Raw genomic sequence first — 22,322 nt, forward strand, 5'->3', positions numbered from 1 at the left:
TTCTGATATAAAACAAAAATTGAAAACGGGTCAATGTGACACGAAGTCAACACAAGGGTTTTAATTTAACATAATAACACATTTAAGGATACTACCAACACCATGAAACACACAATATACCCCATAGACTGAGACTAAGACGTGTACTGGTCTAGGATCACTGACTATAATCATATATATTCAGACGCGCCTCACACCGTCCGCGAACCTTCACACTATAAACCCAGAACACACACACACTTCATACTCAGACCGTGTTCACAGTTTACACAACATACCAGTTTAACTAACATTATATTATACACATGACAGGAACACACATACCATTAATGAAGCCTTATGTCCGAGAGGAAGCGATACCTCACCCTGCCTGGTAAAAAGGCTGTCAGCAAACCGCAGTTTACTCTCCAATATGGCGACGACAGGATCAGCATCAAAGTGCAGGCTGCAACAGCAGCAGAGGGGGGGGCTCTCAGTCACCAGCCGTGGTTACCTCTTACTATCTATGGTGGTTACCAGCAGCCTTCAGGCTGAACAGGAAGTCACAGAAACGCTCACACCCTGTCAGGTCCGATTCCAATTTAAGAAAATGTTATCAGACCATATATATATATATATATATATATATATATATATATATATATATATATATATATATATATATATATATATATATATATATATATATTATACATACAGTACAGGCCAAAAGTTTGGACACACCTTCTCATTCAATGCGTTTCCTTTTTATTTTCATGACTATTTACATTGTAGATTCTCACTGAAGGCATCAAAACTATGAATGAACACATATGGAATTATGTACTTAACAAAAACTTAACTTAACTTTTGCTTTTTTATTAATAAGGGAAAACATTTCACTAATTAACCCTGACAAAGCACACCTGTGAAGGTAAAACCATTTCAGGTGACTACCTCATGAAGCTCATTGAGAGAACACCAAGGGTTTGCAGAGTTATCAAAAAAAGCAAAGGGTGGCTACTTTGAAGAATCTAAAATATAAGACATGTTTTCAGTTATTTCACACGTTTTTGTTAAGTACATAATTCCATATGTGTTCATTCATAGTTTTGATGCCTTCAGTGAGAATCTACATTGTAAATAGTTATGAAAATAAAGAAACACATTGAATTAGAAGGTGTGTCCAAACTTTTGGCCTGTACTGTATATATATATATATATATATATATATATATATATATATATCAGCTGGTACACAGTCTCCAGTGGTTCTTATTATAACAGAGTAGCTGTCAGAATGCTCTACATGTGATCTGTTGCTGATTTTAATTACCAACAGACTGTAGATGATCTGTAATCTGATCAGATTTAGTCTCTCTGACTTCTAAACATCACTATCAGTCACACAACATGTGTTCTGTTCACAATAAGACTTTAAATCAGACAAATAACAGTTAAAATCCCTCCGATTCAAAATCAATAAAAACATTTGATATAAAACGTCATCATGTTGAGTTGATTCTGAATCAATCAGCTGTTAGATCAGCTGACGGGCCCTGGGTCCGCCTGGGTTTTTATTTTTATTTTTCTCAATTCATTTATTGAAAACATTTGCAGTTACAAACAACACATACAAGTACACATACACACAACAACAACATAGATACATAAACAAATCATATCCCAGGCAGGGAGTCTGTAGAGTCCAGCACGGCCAATCAACAAGCAGTCCAGTTCATACAGCACCACTTAGAGTTAGAAGAGTTCAATATCATTCAGTCACCTGGTGTCACACATTCAGACATCAGATACACAGATTCCTGTCATCTTTCTACCTGGAGTTATTTGAAATGACATTTGAACAAAATGTATTTCAGATATTCAATATTTTGAAGTTTTAACTACAATCAAAGTTGTGGATATCTTTAGTTACCATTCTGACTAGTGAGAATATCATATTGACCCGGAAAATGCTATGGATATATAACTGGATATTACAGATATGTGGTTCCTTTAAATGTTGAAACTGCAATAGTCCATACCCTCCCTCCTGCTCGTTCTCTCTCTCTCTCCCTCTCTCTCTCTCTCCCTCTCTCTCTCTGTCTGTCCCTCCCCCTTCTTCTGGTTCCCTCCCCTTCTTCTCTCTCTCTCTCCCCCACCCTTCCTGTATTCATGTATCATGCAGTTGGTCAAACATAAGATCACACTTTTAGCTGAAAAAGTTGAATACAACACTTATTTATTTAAAAGCGTGACCACATTACACCGGTTTTGGCCACTCTCCTCTTAACTGGCTTCCTGTTTGTTCAGGATTGAATTTAAAATTGTATTAATTGTTTTTAAGATCTTAAATGGGTTGTCACCTTCTTATTTATCGGAGCTCTTACATGTCCACACACCTGTCAAAGCAGTGAGGTCGTCCAATCAGATGATCCTCGACCAAGCCTCTTCATTGGCTGCTCCTAACCTCGGAATAGTTTACCTAGTCATGTAAGAACAGCTCGGACCGTTGAAACGTTCAAGTCCATGCTTAAGACCCACTATTATTCATCGGCTTTCAATTCAACGTGAGCTTTGATATCTTGACCTTATTGACCTTATTCTTTTTCTACTGTCACTTATTTTGTATTGTACATTGTGCCTTGTTTGTGTTTATTGTCTCGTTGCTTTTTGGAGCTTGTTAAGCACTTTGATCAACTGAGGATGTTTTTAAACGTGCTATATAAATAAAATTGAACTGAACTGAACTTATTTATCACAAAACCAATACTGTCTAATACATTAAAATATGTTACATAATATTTATACATAAAATCCTAACATTGAACTATTCCATGTAAAACCGTCAATGTTAGTTAAACATTATTCACACTTTCATAAATCCAGTCTCATTATCAATAGAAACTGAAATGTATTATAAATATAAATCCATCAATGTATCTGTTTTAAACACATTTACATTTTCTCTTAACAAGACATCTTTCTATAAGACTAATTAAAATCATAAATACATAAAATAAAGTCTATGAATGAATCTTTTCATAATAAAGTCTGATATTTACCAGAAGCTGCTGCAGACAGAAGGAACAACAGGAGCATTAATGGAGCCATGAGAGCTGAGAGAGTGTAACCTCTCATCTTTCTCTCCTTCCCTGTTCTCTCCATCTCTGATCTGTTTCTCCACCACGCTGCTGCTCTGTAGTTAGAATCTTTGCTCTGTGAACTGGTGTGATGTGGGAGTGGCTGGACCTGAACAGCCTGAGCTAAGCTGCCCAACTGCACCACATAAACACTCTCTTGGGTCACGGTCCACGTGGTCCTCTGCTGGACTCACAGTGTTCCTGCTAACTCTTTCAACCAGCTGTCTACACTGAGCATGTGCAGCCGCCAGATAAACAACAATAAAACATATTTACAGTATATTATAAGGCTGTCCTCTCTGTGTGTTTTTGGTAGAGAAGAAGAAGGAGGAGGGCTGTCCTCTCTGTGTGTTTTTGGTAGAGAAGAAGAAGGAGGAGGGCTGTCCTCTCTCTGTGTTTTTGGTAGAGAAGAAGAAGGAGGAGGGCTGTCCTCTCTCTGTGTTTTTGGTAGAGAAGAAGAAGGAGGAGGGCTGTCCTCTCTGTGTGTTTTTGGTAGAGAAGAGGAAGGAGGAGGGCTGTCCTCTCTGTGTGTTTTTGGTAGAGAAGAAGAAGGAGGAGGGCTGTCCTCTCTGTGTGTTTTTGGTAGAGAAGAAGAAGGAGGAGGGCTGTCCTCTCTGTGTGTTTTTGGTAGAGAAGAAGAAGGAGGAGGGCTGTCCTCTCTCTGTGTTTTTGGTAGAGAAGAAGAAGGAGGAGGGCTGTCCTCTGTGTGTGTTTTTGGTAGAGAAGAGGAAGGAGGAGGGCTGTCCTCTGTGTGTGTTTTTGGTAGAGAAGAGGAAGGAGGAGGGCTGTCCTCTCTGTGTGTTTTTGGTAGAGAAGAGGAAGGAGGAGGGCTGTCCTCTCTCTGTGTGTGTCTGGTAGAAGTTATGATCTGATCTCACATGACCAACATTTCAAATGGATGAATCATCTCTACAGCTGCTGCTGGCTCCAAAGATCAGTTATTAATAAATAAACAAATGCAGAAGTAAATACATAAATGTGTAAATTAATGTACAAATAAATAAAAGAATAAATAAATAAATGCTTTAAATATATTTTTACATTTCTATTTAGTTCTGTATTTCTGTGTCCATATGCTAATGAGGTAGGAGCTCCTTAAATAGGCCTCCAACCAGTAGATCTGACCTGGGATCAGTCCTCTCTTATTGGTATTTGGTTACTGTGTCTTTTTTAGCTAAATTCAACATAATGATGACCTTAGTTGAATGGACAGTAAAGAGAGAGAGAGAGAGAGAGAGAGAGAGAGAGAGAGAGAGAGAGAGAGCAGAGCAGAGGGAGGGAGAGACAGAGACAGAGCAGAGGGAGAGAGAGAGAGAGACAGAGCAGAGGGAGGGAGAGACAGACAGAGACACAGACAGAGAGACAGACAGAGACAGAGACACAGACAGAGAGAGAGAGAGAGAGAGACAGAGCAGAGGGAGAGAGAGAGAGAGAGAGACAGAAAGAGAGAGAGAGAGACAGAGAGAGAGAGACAAAAAGAGAGAGAGAGAGACAGTGACAGAAAGAGAGAGAGACACAAATGATGCCACTTTAACTAATTTAGAGGCTGTGGACGTTGTTGACTTCATTCATGTTCAATTTTTTTTTCAATTTCTTTATTTTTGAAAGGGGACAGTGAGCATTAATCAACAATGTTGATTAATGCTCACTGTCCCATTTCATTTACATTGTTTCAATTTAAAACAATGTAAATGTTCCCGAGTTAGCCCAAAAGTGTTTCTGTGTTTCTGTGTTACTGACGATTCGCCAGAACCACTTTTTGGGGTTCGGCCAGAACCGAATCCACTCAACCAGTGGATTCGGTATTAGGCCGAACCCCAAAAAGCCCAGAAGAAAGTCTCTCAGCGGTGTTGAATAAAGTTAATGTTACACCCCCCCCCCCTGAAAACATGACGCTGGCGTAACATATATTGTTATTACGACAGGCAGTCTTCTTTGTCTCCCGACACTGTTCCCTCTATTAGTGGAGGCTACTAGAGAGGGGTCGGTAGACAGGTTGGTTTACCGGAGACGGTGGGGGTGGGGGGGGGGTCTCTGTCATGAAGTCACCTTAAACTCGTTGAAAGGCCCGGACCAACTGGGCTCACTGCAACAGGTCTGATAAGACTAATGTGAACAGATCTGAAGGTCTCCCTGGTCCACGCTGCCCTCTGCTGGACTCAGAGTGACTCTAACTGTTCACCTCCAGACTCTTTAACCAGCTGTCTAGGACCAATCTGTTTATCCCTCCTCTTGTCTTCAGGTCAAATTTAACCCCATTTTCAAAAAGTGTCTATATCAGAAATGTGGGTTTCTTTCAACCAAATTGCCAAAAGTTAACACGGATGGTTCCATTTAACGCTCTTCTCAAGTTAAATGAAGGATCAGTACACTACTTTCATTGAAATTTCCGTGTTTTATTCAATTTAATAGCTTATTTCTGCTTTTTAATGTCAAACATCAGGTTTAGGTTTTGTGTTGGTTTACCCATCCCAGGCTCCCAGGAAGTGCACCAAAATCCGCTGGTTAATGGTTAACGGACCTCTAAGTAAACCGGGCCTCTGAGACTGACAGAGACGGTTTTCTTTCTGGGTTTGGCTCCTTGCAAAACTGGTAAATCCCATCGGTACTGGATTCACTGTGGTCAAACAAGTCTTATAACATTTATATCATCTTCAGGAAAAGTCCAAATAGTTTCACTTTACCTGAGGTCAAGGACAAATGTTATTGACAAAATTAACATGCTCTCATGACAGACAATAATCAAAACCAAGTTTGATAATTAGGCTGTTATGCATATTTTTTTATGTTATTTTAGTTAATGTCAAGTTGTCATAGCAAAGAGCTCGGGGGCAGCTCAGCTGGTAGAGTGGTCATCTACCACCTGGAAGGTCACAGGGCCCTGCAGGCTACATGTCCAAGTGTCCTCGGACAAGACATCAGTGTGTGAATAGTGTGTAAAGCTCTTTGAGTAGTCATTAAGATTAAAAAAGACCTATAGAACTGCAGTCCATTTACAGTAACATCTCCAACAATGTGTAGTCACGTACAATGTTATTGGCCTCTCTCACCACTCTGTCTTTGTAAATGTGTTTAATGCTCACTAGTGTTATCCACAGTAACTTACTGGCAGTTTTAACTGTTTTTCTGATTGTCTTTTTCTGAGACTCAGAGGCATTACAGAACCAGCAGATAATAATATATAATAATAAATAATAATACAGCAAGTTAAACCACCTTAAATAAAAGCAGTATAAAACATTTGGAGCATTTTGTTATTGACATTAACCGTCCTGAGCCATTTTCAAAAAGTTTCTATATCAGAAATTATTGTTTCTTTCAACCAAATTTTACACCAAAATAACGTGGATGGTTCCATACGACGCTCTTCACAAGTTAAGTATATGATCAGTTCACTACTTTCATTGAATTTGGGTGTTTTATTCAATTTGATAGCACGTAAAGAAAAATGTATAACAGAATGTTGAAAAATGTAGGAAAAAATGTCAAAAAAGCACTGAAAAAAGTTGACAAAAACGTCCGGATAATCTTCATAAACGTCCGGAAAAGTGACAAAAACTTCAAAAAAGGACAAAAGTGTGGAAAACGACGGCCAAAATGTTGGAATTTATTTTTACATTTTGATCCAGAAAAACTAAAAGTTGCATCATAGTCGACGGGGAAGACAACACAAGGGTTAAAAACCTTCAGTTTCTTTAAAAAGTCCATTCTTTGCTGTGTCTTAGTGCCAAAGATCAGTCCATGAGTCCCATTGAAGCTTGTTGTCCAATAGGAAAACAGTGTGGATGAGGCCTGTGATGACATCACTGCTGACCAATGGCAGGCTGCGATTCCAAGGTGCAGGAAGTATGAAAACATACGTTGTGATGTGGACGAGAACCAGAAGAGAGACTTGATGTAGATTAGTGATGTGTGTACTACAGTAAAACCTTCACAGTATTTACAGTAAACTAGTTTCTTTCAGTTCTGTTAGTGTTTTTGTTACAGTATTTGATTAGCAGAACAGTAATGGTGTAATACAGTAAAAGTTTAGTTCGGTGTGTGTGTGTGTGTGTGGGTGTGTGTGTGTGTGTGTCTGTAAAGCCAGTCTACTGTTAACATTAAATATCTACATTAACAGTATGTATTGCATGATTAAAATAGGTTGTGTATATTAAATGTAAATTAATGCACATATATATGAATACAGTATATATGTGTTGGTTCTCATACATATTAATCACCGACTCACCAGATTACCATCCATATCAAACATAAAAACGTGTCGACATTATAACAATCTGCCTTTATTAATGAAAGAACATTTGAACTGACTTACATTTGACTTTGATCTGAACTATCAAATATGGAGTCATTATGTTTTATGTATTTAAAGTAAAAGGAGTTTGAGCGTTGTTATAAAACCTCCCAGACTCTCTCCTCTCACAGCCCCCCAGGCTGAGGTTGGGTAATATCACCGACCTCATCACCCCTGGATCACATCCTTCCCCCAGTCTCTAATCCTCCTCAATTCATTTACAATATTAATATATTAATATAACACACGCGCAATATGAGGTTGATATTTGGAGAGGCTTTATTTATGTTCAAAGAATAAAAAACACACAACAATGAATATACAAAGTAACCAAATATAAAGTATTTATAGAGTAAAGCAGTTTAAGGCAAATTTAAGGTATCTGAATATTAAAACTCATTAACTTCCATCATGTCTCTGATCATTATTATTTCATCCACTGATTTCACTGAGATACATGTTGACATGACTCATCAATAGTTCAGGTCTAATCCTTCAGGAAATGTTGTTTAATATTAGATCTGATCTCTTTCATAGCCAGGGTCTCTCACCCCTAAAAGACCATTTCATGTTTCTGAGTTAAATCTACTCCGTGGCTACGTATGGAGGTACGTGGAGATACTGAGACTACGCTGCAGCCTGATGTCACCTCTCAACACATGTAACTACATGTTACAGCACTCGGCCGTGGCTTGGTAGCGTTGCATTCCCCCCCCCGACTCATTTCCTGGTTCTCCTTCTCCATAAACAACATGAAATCAAGGAGAGGGTTTTAACTTGTCCTGCTCCAGATTTGATGGGATATAATATGGAAGGACTGTGCCTTGCATCACCGTAAAACTCTGATTAAGTTCTTTTGAGCTGTACAAAATGTACGTTTTGTCGTTATCATGGTTAGGATTTTACAGCAATTTAAAAATAAGAGGGGAATAAGAACGCACATGTCAAATGTAATGACGGGCTAAACTTGGCCTGCGGGCCCCAAATTGGGGGCATTGATCCACAACAACCACTTAAAAACATAAAAAAATAAAATAGGAAACGTTTTTAAATTGTAAAATTGTAATATTTATTTACAGAATAAAACTCAAGAGATGAAATAAAGTGCTGTGCAACATAAAAAATAGCTTTAAAGTGCAGAAAGTGAAACATAAAGAACACATACAGAGATATGACACATCCTGGCTGACAAGCAGCTGTGTACCTAGCAAACATTAGCAATATTTGTATCAGATAAATGTAAATAAGTTATAGGCCTGTCACGATAACACATTTTGCTGGTAGATGAATTGTCCCAGGAATGATTGCGATATACAATAAAATTGTCGTTCTGAGACCATTTTCATCTAATATAATGATAATGGCACAATAATAATGTAGGTACACCTTTTCAAAGATCAATACACTTTTATGGCTAAAGAATATTTAACACTGGAACCGGAAGACATTTTAAATATCCACAATAAGTGAACAAAACAACGAAAAACAATAAATACAATGGAAATTAAAAACCAAACACAACCAAAATAAAATGGATGTAAACAAAATGGCACAAAAATATTAAACATTAGGCTCAGACATAAAGAGTGCCAGTTAGGACATTTGTAAACAAAAAGTGCAAAAGAGATGAGGCCTCCACAGGCCATATGCAAAAATCTTTAAAAAAATAATTTTTGTTCTAATAAAGTGAATTGCAGTTTATGACCACAGCAGGGTGTGCACCAAGGACGAGAGAGAGAGAGAGAGAGAGAGAGAGAGAGAGATACAACAATAGATATAGAACAATAGATATGACATGACGTCATAACTTATGGCTTAACTGTCCCCCTATGGCAGCAAGTATGGTTATCAGCTGTGTAGCACCTAACTGCTTTACCAGAAGGACCGAAGAGACCCAGGAAGCTGCCATCACTTTCCACACGTCAGTAGGAGTAGATAGAGTGGTTTTTCTCTTCTTTTTTTTTAACTTTAAATACAGAAAAGTTAGTTAAGTTACCTAGTAACCGTTAACAGACCGGCTGAGATGTCAGTTATTGGCGACTGCTTGCTAGCTCTTAAAGTTAAAATTAAAACCAAGGGTCGCCAAGTGGTTCGATCCTGGAATGGCAAGTATGAATTACATGTCCTATCCATTGTTCTATATCTATGGATACAAGAAATGTGATATACCATCTATTTTACTAAAATAGTTCACCGAAACGTGTTTCTGAACCCGACCAGACGTGACTTGGGGACGTGGCGGTATCAGCGATTCCATTTTTTATTTGATATCCAAGATTGTGACTTAATTTGATCGACATCCTTACTCATCTGTATGGCTGCAGCTATCGATTCTTTTTGTAATTGATTAATCTAGCACTTTATCGATCGATTAATCAGATAATTTTAAGTGCCATTTTACATTGTTTTTAAAGAATCTTTTTTTTTTATAATATCAACCTCAAACTAAGGCATGCATTAAACACACAAACATTACATTAAGTTAACTTAACTTTCAGAACTACAAGTTTCAACTTGAGACTGATCTGTATATATAGTAGGCCTATGTGTAAATATTAGTTATACCCAACCTATTTTCATTTATATATTTGATTATAATGTCACACAACTCTGTTACACTTATACTATTAGTTTACTATTTACTATTACTATTAGTTGCCAGCAGCAGACTGAGCCTGTAATAATGTGCGACAGTAATAATGCTCCGTGCGGAAACACCGTTCGTCAGCGATACAACGTTGGTAACATTGATTTAACGAAGCTTCGAGGCAACTCATTTTGCATCGAGGATTTTTTGTAATCAAATTATTCGAGGAATAGTTTCAGCCCTACTCATCTGTATATATGTAAAACCTGGTCCGCCGATAGGGGGGGACAAACGGGTCTGTTGTCCCGGGCCCACAGTAGGGGGGGGGACCCAGAACTGAGAGATCTGGCCGCGAGGGGGAGGGGGGGGGGGGCCCATCTAAAGATCTCGTCCCGGGCCCAGGCAAGACTGTCAGCTGGCCTGTGTAAAACTCTCTATGAGTTGTCAGATCGCCAGATCCTTCATCAGCAGCAGGTTCTCCTGGTCTCTTCTTACATCTTTTAAACATCAGGACACCACCCACTGCAGCAGCTACAAGAACCAGAACACCTGCTGCCAGTCCATTGTATAGTCCTAGAGGAGAGAGGTTTCTATCATCGGAACCTGAAGATGAAAATAAAACATATGAGTCAGTAGATGTGTGGATAGTGGAGCAGCTTTCATCCTCTCTGATGTTAGAAACTGCAGCTACAACCTGATACTCAGAAAAACTCACAGGGGGGTCTGCGGTCTCAGAGGGTTAGGGGATTTATTTTACTTTTTGTCAGAGATGCACCGATAGAGCGGCCGGTGACCGGAATTGGCCGGTTTTCACGTGCTCGGCCATGAAGACGACCGGCAGGTCAGTCTGACATATGGTGATTTCATGGCGGTCAACGCTACAATGAACTGACAACAGAAGTTATAGAGTTACAGTTCTCAAGGACGCACGCACAGCACGGACGCCACGGCACAGACGCCACGGCACACGGTTTCTTTTTCCCTTCCTCTCAACTTTCCCGCTGTGTGTTGGCGCTATTCTCCCACATGTAGGGAACCTGGTGAGTTAACCTGCAGCATGTCAGCTGTTTGGAGATTCTTCAGCGTGTGGTCAGAAGATAACAAGTTTACAATATGCAACACCTGCAAGGAGACAGCAGGGCGTGGAGGGACCACACCAAGAACCAGAATCACATTTCTTTAGTGTGATATTAGATGTGAAAAGAAGGAAATGGTTCTAACGTTGCTCTTTAGATGTGTGTGCATGTCCCACACCAGGAGTCATTTATATAGTTCTGTTTTATAGTGATCCATTATCTGTTCAACACATGTTCTATTAAAGAAAAGATAGAAAATAAATATGTGCGTGTGCTGTAAAGTGGTTAGAAAAAATGAAATCGGAATAAGCTAAAATTGGTATCGGCCGGACTAACTCAAAGAAAATCGGAATCGGTCTAAAAAGTTGTAATCGGTGCATCTCTACTGGTTATGTTTTTGTCACACCTTGCTCAGAGCTAACAGTTCAGCCTTTGCTACAGATTTGTCAGCAAAATCCGGTAGGGTACTCGAGACGCGTATGCGTTTAAATTTTGAAGATGGCTGAGCTTTCAATCCTCTCAGTTAACATCAGGGGGCTAAACGGGCCGATCAAACCAGCTAAATTCCTGGAATATTTAAGAAGGAAAAATATAGACATGGCGCTTATATTATAAGAGTCACACTTAGGTAAAAGAGATGTAAATCGTCTACAAATAAATACTTTAAGGTTGCTACCTCATCTGGTGACGACACCAAAACCAAGGGCTCCATCGTGTTGCTGTCGCGGGAAATCTGCACTTACCGTAGACAAAAGTAGTAAAGACTTATCAGGCAGGATATCTTATATATGTACCACGATAAGGAGTAGGAAAACAGCCTTTGTCTCGGTGTATGCACCGGCTACATATGATGAAAGCTTTTTCCCTCTGCCTAACCAATGAGTGGCTTTCTCTCAATGAAAACTCACTTATTATAGGGGAAGACATGAATGCGGTACTAGATTTAAATCAGGATAGATCAGGGGTCAATCACATGAAAGCCCAAAAATGCATATCGGACATGTTTAATGCAGTTGTGGAATCCCACCATTTTACAGACATATGGAGGATGCACAATCCTACTAGCAAGGATTACACCTTCTTTTCCACACATCACTTCACTCACTCCCGCATTGATTATTTTTTGTGCTCCATTGAGATTAAGGCAATGTTCCACACGATAGCAATAGAGCCAGCAATTCTGTCTGACCACAATGCGCTAATAACCACATTCTGTTGTGATATGTTAGGAGAAAGATCTAGGAGATTGATACTTAATAATTCCATTCTCCAAAACACAGTGTTTGAGAAGGAGTTTAGAGCCAAGCTGGCAGAGTTTATATCAATCAATACTGAGTACTGGCCAATTGGTCTGCGCTGCCGGCATCGCTACGCTCCAGGATTGCTGTGGTTAAAATGAACATAGTTCCTCGTGTGAATTTCTGGAGTACAATGATCCCCTTACCCCCAACGATAAATTTCTGGAAGAAAATTGATACCGTAATTCGGAAATATATTTGGAATAATAAACAACCTAGGCTAAAATACTCTACCTTTCAATGTACCTCAAACACGGGAGGCCTGGCCCTCCCCAACCTTAAAATGTATCACAGAGCCTTTCAGCTACGGGACCTCAGAGTGTGGATGGACCCCTCATCTACAGTCCCATGGAGAGAAATAGAGCAAAACCTCACTGGAAGTCTAAGACTGCAAGACCTTGCCTTTACAGGAGTGTGTCCAAAAAAAGTGTATGCTAGCCTATGGCCCTATTATCACCAACACACTGACCAGCTTTAAACAGGTCGAGGAGCACCTACGATACACCAATAAGTGGCATTCGAACACCCCAGTTTGGCACATTTTAATTTTTTTTTTTTTTATTTTACCTTTATTTAACCAGAAAAGTCCCATTGAGATTAAAAACCTCTTTTTCAAGGGAGTCCTCAACATGCACCTAATGTCTGGTAACAAACCCTTTACTTGTAACCAGTGGAGTGACAGAGGTATTTATACTCTAGACCAGTTATTCAATGATGAAGGTATGTTTAGTTTTGAAGACCTGAGAGCTAGCTTTGAGGTCCATAGGACATCCTTCTTCCTTTATCTTCACTTAAGGTCAGCCCCTAAAAATGTTATGGAGTACCATGGGGGAACAGTCTTGAGACACACCCAGTCATTAAATGGCTTATTGATTCTTCTGTGAGAGGATTAGTGTCTAAACTGATGCAAGTATCCGTAGGAGAACTCCCAGTAGTAAAGAAATGGGAGCGAGAGCTGAGCCCGGAGGGGAACGTAATAAATTGGGAGACAGTTTGGGACAACATTTCCCACTGTTCCAAGAACCCAAATCACCAGCAGATCCACTTCAACATATGCCATAGGACATACTGGACTCCTCAGAAGACATACGTCTCTAAAGCCATTTCCACTCCCTATTGCACGTTCTGCCAACCTGAACAAACTGGAACTTTCCTACACATGATCTGGGAGTATGAACATGGTCTGGGAGTGTGAACATGGTCTGGGAATGTGAACATGGTCTGGGAGTGTGGGTGTGAACATGGTCTGGGAGTGTGAACATGGTCTGGGAATGTGAACATGGTCTGGGAGTGTGAACATGGTCTGGGAGTGTGAACATGGTCTGGGAATGTGAACATGGTCTGGGAATGTGAACATGGTCTGGGAGTGTGGGTGTGAACATGGTCTGGGAGTGTGAACATGGTCTGGGAATGTGAACATGGTCTGGGAGTGTGGGTGTGAACATGGTCTGGGAGTGTGAACATGGTCTGGGAATGTGAACATGGTCTGGGAGTGTGGGTGTGAACATGGTCTGGGAGTGTGAACATGGTCTGGGAGTGTGAACATGGTCTGGGAGTGTGAACATGGTCTGGGAGTGTGGGTGTGAACATGGTCTGGGAGTGTGAACATGGTCTGGGAGTGTGAACAGCTGCAGGAGTTCTGGAATAAAACAACATCAATAATATCTGATGTGATAGGATGTCGAATTCCTACTGACCCGATTCGCTTTGTTACTTAATGACGACTCTAAATTACACCTGCTTGGGAGAAAGAAGAAAATTTGGCTAGCCGGCTCAACCGCAACCAAGAAAATTATAGCTCAGCGCTGGCTCCTCCCCCACTCGCTTTGTATAAAAGAGTGGTTGGCGTATTTTCTGGAGCTCTCTACAGAAAGGATTAACAAAGCCAAGTCATCGGCTATAGACCTATGGAGAAATGCTGCAGCACAAGTATCAGTCCTAATGACCTCAGCATCACAAGAAGTAGAGGAGAGCGACTAGGCAAGGTGTGATTTCTGTTTATTAGTTTTTCTTTCCTCGAGACCGCAGAGGGTGGGGGGTGGGAGAGGGTTGTTGTTCTTGTTCAATCGTGTTTGTTAGTTCAAAAATATAAAAAAATGTATCTTAAAAATAATAGAAAAAAAAAAACAACAACACAGAAACGCACTCACCTGGCTCTGTAACCTGCAGACGGACGATTCTGATTGGCTCGGAGTCGATGATGGCTCTCTTTCTACGTCTGGAACCACCCGGTTCAACTCGACACTCGTATGTTCCAGTGTCGATGCTGCTCACATTCTTCAGAATTAAAGACACGTCTCCGTCCTTCAGATGTCTGTCCACCAGCTCCACCCTGTCCTTAAAGGATGGATGCTGATAGGTTGGATCCAGGTGTCCATCTCTGTAGAAAAGGACATACTCTTGCTCCAGGTCAGGTCTGCTCCATTCTGCAGCTATGATGAAGGAATCAGCAGCCCAACATGGCAGAATGACATTATCTCCAGGGTGCACTGTTACCACAGGTAAGTCTGAAAAACAATAGAAACTACTATTAATAATAAGAAGTCATGTTGTTCCAACAGTTGTCTCCAGGTGTGTCCCTGCAGAAGGTCTCTGTAGAGTCTCACCTGATGGAGACGTTCACTGATCTGTCCCAACTGCAGAGATATCACAGGACTTTATTACCACGAGGTCAACAGCTGTTCTAATCAATAGTTCAAGTCTAACTATCTACATGTCTTCATGTCCTTAGATTTGAAGAGCTGATTTGATCTCATCTCTTTCTCAGTCACCGTCTCTAAAATACTACAGAACGACAGACACCAGGCCCCTCATTTATCAATCAGACGTAGAAACCAGCGCAGATATGAGCGCAGAAATCATCAGGCTTCACGTGCGATTCACGAAACGTTCGTATCACACCAATCAGAGCGTAAGAACGGTCGTACATTGATAAATGCAGCGGCTGGAAACGATAGTCATTTAAATATCACGCCCCGATATATTCTGGGTTTTGAGGCCTCGCCCCTACAATTCACGACATGGCGAGACGTAATCCGGCTGAGAAGAGGTGGAGATTGAAACCCTGATATCTCAGCTTCATTTGTACTAACGTGTGTACATTTTGGCAGCCTGAAAACTGGTATTAAAGGCTGTAGAAAGAATGGGGAATGGAAAGAGATCACTGATGCGGTCAACAGTGTTGCCGTAGTAAATCGTACTCCAGCTGAAGTTTAGCCTATTTATACATCCTTGACATATGTATTCTATAGTCCTAATAGTAATACAGGCTTATCTCTCTAGGCCTACATCACATGTGTCAAACTCAAGGGTCGCGGGCCACATCCGGCCCCTCGCAAATTCTGATCCGGCCCGCATATCAAACTAGATTCACAATATATTTTGGCCCACCTAGCTGTGCACCAAACCAAAAACATGGGAAACTGTTTTTCAACTTAGTTGATACTCAAAGCAGAATTTGGCAAATTTGCCGACTTTGAGACTCAAATTCCTCCAGAATCAGAGTTTTAATATTCAGGCTGTGAAAGAGCTTTGTTGTGAGTCAGCTGTGTGGTAGCATCCTTAGAAAATATAATCATTGTTTTGCTCAATTTGCTAAATTCTAGGATGGCTTTGGAACTTTTTTACTGACTTTTTCAGGGCTTTATGTGGACCAAACTGTGAGTGAGAAGAATATATGAGACATGCAATCATTGAGTCAAATATATTTTACTTTTCAATGAAATAAAAGCACGTCAATAAACTATACATGTCTGGCCCTTGATGAGATTCTCTTTTTCCAGTGTGGCCCTTAGCGAAATTGAGTTTGACCCCAATGGCCTAATTGGTGTACCTAGATTTAAATAAACACACTAGTGGTGTCTTTTATTTTACTCGTGTTTTTTTCACGAGTCAGAACGAGGCAACAGCTGAGGGAGAGTGCGTGTCCTCCCCCCTCCATGCTGGACTACCACCCCGACCCTGTCTCCTGACAGCAGAGGGGCTCTGGAAAAACAAGCCGAAATAACTCGGTCAATGGCAGAAATAAATCGTTCACCTGAGGCCATTAAAGCCACTTTAAAAAGAGGAACGAAAACCTGAAGAATAAATAAAAATGTTGCGCATCGTCATGTTTCCTGTATTGACTATCATTGCCACACATAACACTATAGGCTACCTTTTAAAAGCGAGGAATAATATCCTGTCTCCTTCATATAGCCCCCAGTTGGGGCTGTGCTGGACCCTGGTCTCTGGGCATCGGGTCATCTGGCTCCATCGCTACATTTATGGCCGAACCCCACAGGCTAAAACCATGTTGCAGGTGCACTGTTGTACCAATGCATAGAGGTCTTCTAAAAGAGCCAGATCTACCATTGCTGATAAGTGATCAACTGATGAATTCTCCTTCTCCTGTTAAACTGATTATATGCTGCACCGCAAGTCCACACTGGCCCTCATTTATCAACCAGACGTAGAGACCAGCGCAGATATGAGTGCAGAAATCATCTTACGACAGGCTTCACGTGCGATTCACGAAACGTTCGTATCACACCAATCAGAGCGTAAGAACGGTCGTACATTGATAAATGCAGCGGCTGGAAACGATAGTCATTTAAATATCACGCCCCAATATATTCTCGGTTTTGAGGCCTCGCCCCTACAATTCACGACATGGCGAGACGTAATCTGGCTGAGAGGCGGCACTTTTCAGAGGTGGAGATTGAAACCCTGATATCTCAGGTTCATTTGCATTAAAGTGTGTACATTTTGGCAGCCTGAAAATTGGTATTAAAGGCTGTAGAAAGAATGCGGAATGGAAAGAGATCACTGATGCGGTCAACAGTGTTGCCGTAGTAAATTGGACTCCAGCTGAAGTTCATTTAATTTATACACCCTTGACACATGTATTATATAGTCCTAATAGTAATATACAGGCTTCTATTGCAATCTATTAGGCCTACATGGTGTACCTATATTTACATAAACACACAGTAGCGGAGTTTATGCAGTGTCTTTTATTTTACTCGTGTTTTTTTTTTCATGAGTCAGAACGAGACAACAGCTGAGGGAGAGCGTGTGTCCTCCGCCCCTGCTGGACCACCACCCCGACCCTGTCTCCTGACAGCAGAGGGGCTGGAAAAACAAGCCGAAATAACTCGGTCAATGGCAGAAATAAATCATTCACGTTCAAGAGAAACAAAAACCTGAATAATAAATAAAAATGTTGTGCATCGTCATGTTTCCTGTATTGAATATCATTACCAAACATAACACTATAGGCTATACCTTTTAAAAGTGAGGAATAATATCCTGTCTCCTTGGTATAGCCCCCAGTTGGGGCTGTGCTGCTCTCTGGGCATCGGGTCATCTGGCTCCATCTCTACATTTATGGCACCCAGTTTTCCTGTGAGATGTTGTGCAGAACCCCCCCAGGCTAAAACAATGTTGCAGACCTTTTCTGTCGTGTATATATACACACATACACATATACATATATATATACATACACATATACATATATATATATATATATACATACATACATACACACACATACATATATATATATATATATATATATATGTATATATACACACATATACATATATATATACATATATAAATATACACACACACATATATATATATATATATACACACACATATATATATACACACACATATATATACACACACACATATATATATATACACACACATATATATATATACACACACATATATATATATACACACATATATATATATATATACACACATATATATATATATATATATATATATATATATATTAGAGGAGCAAGGCGATATGGACCAAAAGTCATATCCCGATATATTTTGGCTGAATATCGATATACGATGTATATCCCGATATTTTTTCCCGAATTGAGAGCAAATGTTCAGTCAAAGCCCAAATCAAATATGACATGTCACAAGTAGTTTCATAGAAACAGTTGCAAAATCAAATAAATAATAAACCGGTTTCTTCACCTGATTCATGATTAAATGCTCAGCTGTTCAAATAACAATAAAATGTAAACCTAAATACTGTATAACAGGAGTAACTTTTTGAAATCAAAGCTCCATAGGCTATTTGTGATTCGTTCCAAAGGTCAATTAAGCTTTAGATATTAATATAATCTACTTTGTTAAAATGTAATGCCTCATGCCTGTAAGCCTAGGTTATAGTCCCATTCTTCCACTTGATACTGCTTCCACTTAAGTAAACTAAAAGATGAACTATCGACTACAAAACAAAGAAACTAATTAATGTGTTAATACAAAGAATATTTATTATGATCGGTTCACAGATCTGAGTCCAAACGCGAAACTTCACCCTTCTGAACTAAGTGTTTCTGCTTCAAGGTGAAGTTTAAACAGACTGAAATGTCCAGGCTCATTCCTCCACTATTTATTTCTGTATGTATTTAAGCGTTACATGTAATTTTAACGGGCACTGAGCTCCAGATCCTGCAGCCGCAGACGGTGCCGCTGCCCGCTGTAGCCTCTCTCGTCCGCCTGCCGCCCGTAAACTTAGTGGAACTTTCCGCCCATGACGCACACAGTTCGGTCCTGGACTACGTGTAAGATCCTACCGATCACAACTCTGTCTTTGGCTGGTCCGATCTGGATCAGCGGGGGCACGCCACAGCGGGGCGAAGCTGTGTTTTTGCCGGGGGAAGAGACGCTGCGGCCGCAACCGCGGGGCTCTCCGCCTCCACGCCGCGACGCTCAGATTGCTGGTCGAAGGCGGCATATATACACATATATATATATATATATATATATATATATATATGTATATATATATATATATATATATATATATATATATATATATATAATCATAAAACACATTGTCACCTGTTAAATGTTATCCATTGCGGTTTGTTCTTTTCATTTCCTCTATCGAACATAATTAAGCAGTACAAAAGTCCGGCATCTTTAGTTGATCTGAGCTGCCCGGCCCCCTGTTCCAAGATGGCGGGGTTTTTGTTTTAGAACCTCACGCATATATATCTATAAGGCAAGGTCACATTTGAACTATATCGGTATATCATATGGTCTAATTCCATATCTCATTTAAAAAAATATTCATATATTTGGTTTATCAATAGATTCATATGACCCTAGTAATAATATATAACATATAATATATATATAATATATATTAATATGTCATATGTAATACATATATATATATACACATATATATAATATATATAATAATAATATATAATATATATAATATATAAATATATATATAACATATAATAATATTACTAATATATATATATACTAATATATATATATAGCATACACGTGAATACGCACTATATATATATATATTATATATACCCATATATAAGCGTACATAACATATGTGTATATATATGTGTATGTACAGTTTTTTTGTTTTGTGCTTTTTTTCGTGTTGTTTACTGTTATGTACATAATATATATAGATAATAAAGTATATGCATGTGGTGTAGTATATGCACATATAATAATATACATATGTATCTATAATAATATATATAAATAATATATAATATAGGAGTATATAATAATGCTATTATTGTTGCACTAATAATATATGGTAATGGTTAAATATATTATTACCGTTTAATGCTTATATAACATATTAGTATGCCGTAATAATATCGCACATATATATATATGATATATGTATGTGTGTGCTAAGAATGTGCCCGAACCGTATCCTGAATATACCATATATTCTAATATAATACATATATATATATATTAATTCTACAGTAATGTTATACGTATGTGTTATACATATCGCGTTTCCATCACATATATATATATATATAATATACCACATATATATATACATAATATATATAACACACATATACATATATATATATATATATATATATATATATATATATATATATATATATATATATATATATATATATATGGTTAAAACAGCTGTTCCTATTGTTTAATCCACCATCACATCACGTCCGGCAACTGTTTAACTTTTAGTATTGTGATATCTTATTAAATTCTTCCTAGGACAAATTACGTCACTTTTTCCATTCAAGGCTTTCAAATTTCAGATATCGATTTAATGTGTATTTGTGTTATTCTGTGTGTGGGATTAATGAAGTCTCTTATCTTCTAGTCATAATTCTAATTGTAGTTATCTAATTTTACGTTTGTCAAAATGTATATCAGATATTCAGAATAACATTCTGGATATCTGAAATTATAATTATGACTAGCAACAACTAAACTGTATATGAAATGGAGGTTCTTCTCCGTAATAATTCTGTTTTCAGATATCTAAAATGTTGTTTCTGGAGAGGAAGAATTATATTTTAGATATCCGACTTAAACATTGTAATGACTTATTTTTTACTTTTATCCAAGCACATTTCTCGAGTCATTGTGTTGTTACTTGAGGACTTTAAGTTTAAGGTAACTTTTCTTACAGTTCTTTTACAGGAGTAAAATATTCTCTAAATGTTGAGATGATTTGAACTGATTCTCTCTCTGGGACCAACTCATCATGGGAGACCCTAGAGGAGCTGCAGCTACACCCTGATACTCAGAAACACTCACTGAGAGAGACTACCTCACCTGCTGGCTCTGTAATCTGCAGATGGATGATTCTGATTGGCTCAGAGTTGGAGTCTCTCTTTGTAAGTGTTGAATCATCGGTTTTAACTTCGACCTCATTATGTTCCCGTCGTGTCTGCTCACATTCTTCAGAGTTAAAGACACGTCTCCGTCCTTCAGGTCTCCTGTCCACCAGCTCCACCCTGTCCTTAAAGGATGGATGCTGGTTGTCTGTCTCAAGTGTCCATCTCTGTACAAGAGGGCGATATGGCTCCAGGTCAGGTCTGGTCCACTCTACAGCTCTGATGGAGGAACCAGCAGCCTGACATGGCCAGTGTTTATCATCTCCAGGGTGCACTGGTACCACAATCAGCTCTGAAAAACAATAACAAACAATAGTAATAAATAAAGTCACGGGATCTCTAAAGACCTCCATGGCTACGTATGGAGGTACGTAGAGATACCGAGACCACTTGTAGCCTGATGTCACCTCTCCAAAATATTTAACTACAGGTTGCGGTGGACTTTCTCTGGCTAGGGAGGAAGCCCAGATTTAAGATTAGCAAAATGTGCACGCCCAAAGATAAAGGAGGGCTTTGCCTGCCAGATGTTAGAGTGTAAAGTCTGTCATTTGAAATGGCTAAGATTGCCAACCATTGGAGAGGTTGGCTGGACCACGATTAAGAAAACGTAATCATGTGGGGTAAACTGCAGCTATTTCACCAGAATGACATGAATAAACATGAATAACGTTGTCCATCAATCTTTTCACAATAACAGCTGATATTTACCAGAAGCTGCTTCAGTCAGAATGATGAACAGGAGTATTAATCGAGCCATGAGCACAGACAGAGAGGTGATCTGCTGCAGTCTCGGTCTCCTGACACGGTTCTCTCTGACAGTATAATATACTAATATATATATTTAGAGTATTTCCTCGACGCTACGACTATAGGGAGCAGTTGGTGGCTCTGAGGTCTTTTTGAGTCTGTTCCCACGACACTGCACTACGGAGGACTTATAGCGCTGCACTAGTAGGAAGTGGGTGGCACGCAGTGGTCAATGCAGGCAGTCTGTTATGGTTAATATATGTCAATGGTTGGTACACGATCCGTTCTGCACATGCGCAAGTCAGTCAGGTTTGCATTTGCATGAGAGGGCGGGACTAACAGCTCGGTTTAGAGGAGACAGCTGCGTCATCTGAAAACAGCGGCATAGGCCTTAACACTGTGCTCCAGCCCCCTATAATAAGAAATATTCAGACCTTCATACTAATAAACCCAGAACAAACACACAGTCTCACTTCCCAGTAAGCACACACCACGCGGCGGTATGCAATGTCAGCCG

General features: G+C 39.4%; 1 protein-coding gene across 1 annotated transcript; it reads right to left on the reverse strand.

Annotated features, from left to right (window-relative positions):
- Positions 1-1,757: 1,757 nt before the first annotated feature.
- Positions 1,758-21,304, reverse strand: LOC120572621. Its single transcript, XM_039821944.1, has 5 exons — positions 21,269-21,304; positions 20,997-21,225; positions 14,531-14,887; positions 10,322-10,609; positions 1,758-1,765 (listed from the first exon to the last, which is right to left on the reverse strand). The coding sequence occupies exons 1-5, from the start codon at positions 21,302-21,304 to the stop codon at positions 1,758-1,760; spliced, it is 918 nt and encodes a 305-aa protein (XP_039677878.1).
- Positions 21,305-22,322: the final 1,018 nt, after the last annotated feature.

The sequence above is a fragment of the Perca fluviatilis genome, chromosome 14 (assembly GCF_010015445.1).
Source record: "Perca fluviatilis chromosome 14, GENO_Pfluv_1.0, whole genome shotgun sequence".
Taxonomy (NCBI): domain Eukaryota; kingdom Metazoa; phylum Chordata; class Actinopteri; order Perciformes; family Percidae; genus Perca; species Perca fluviatilis.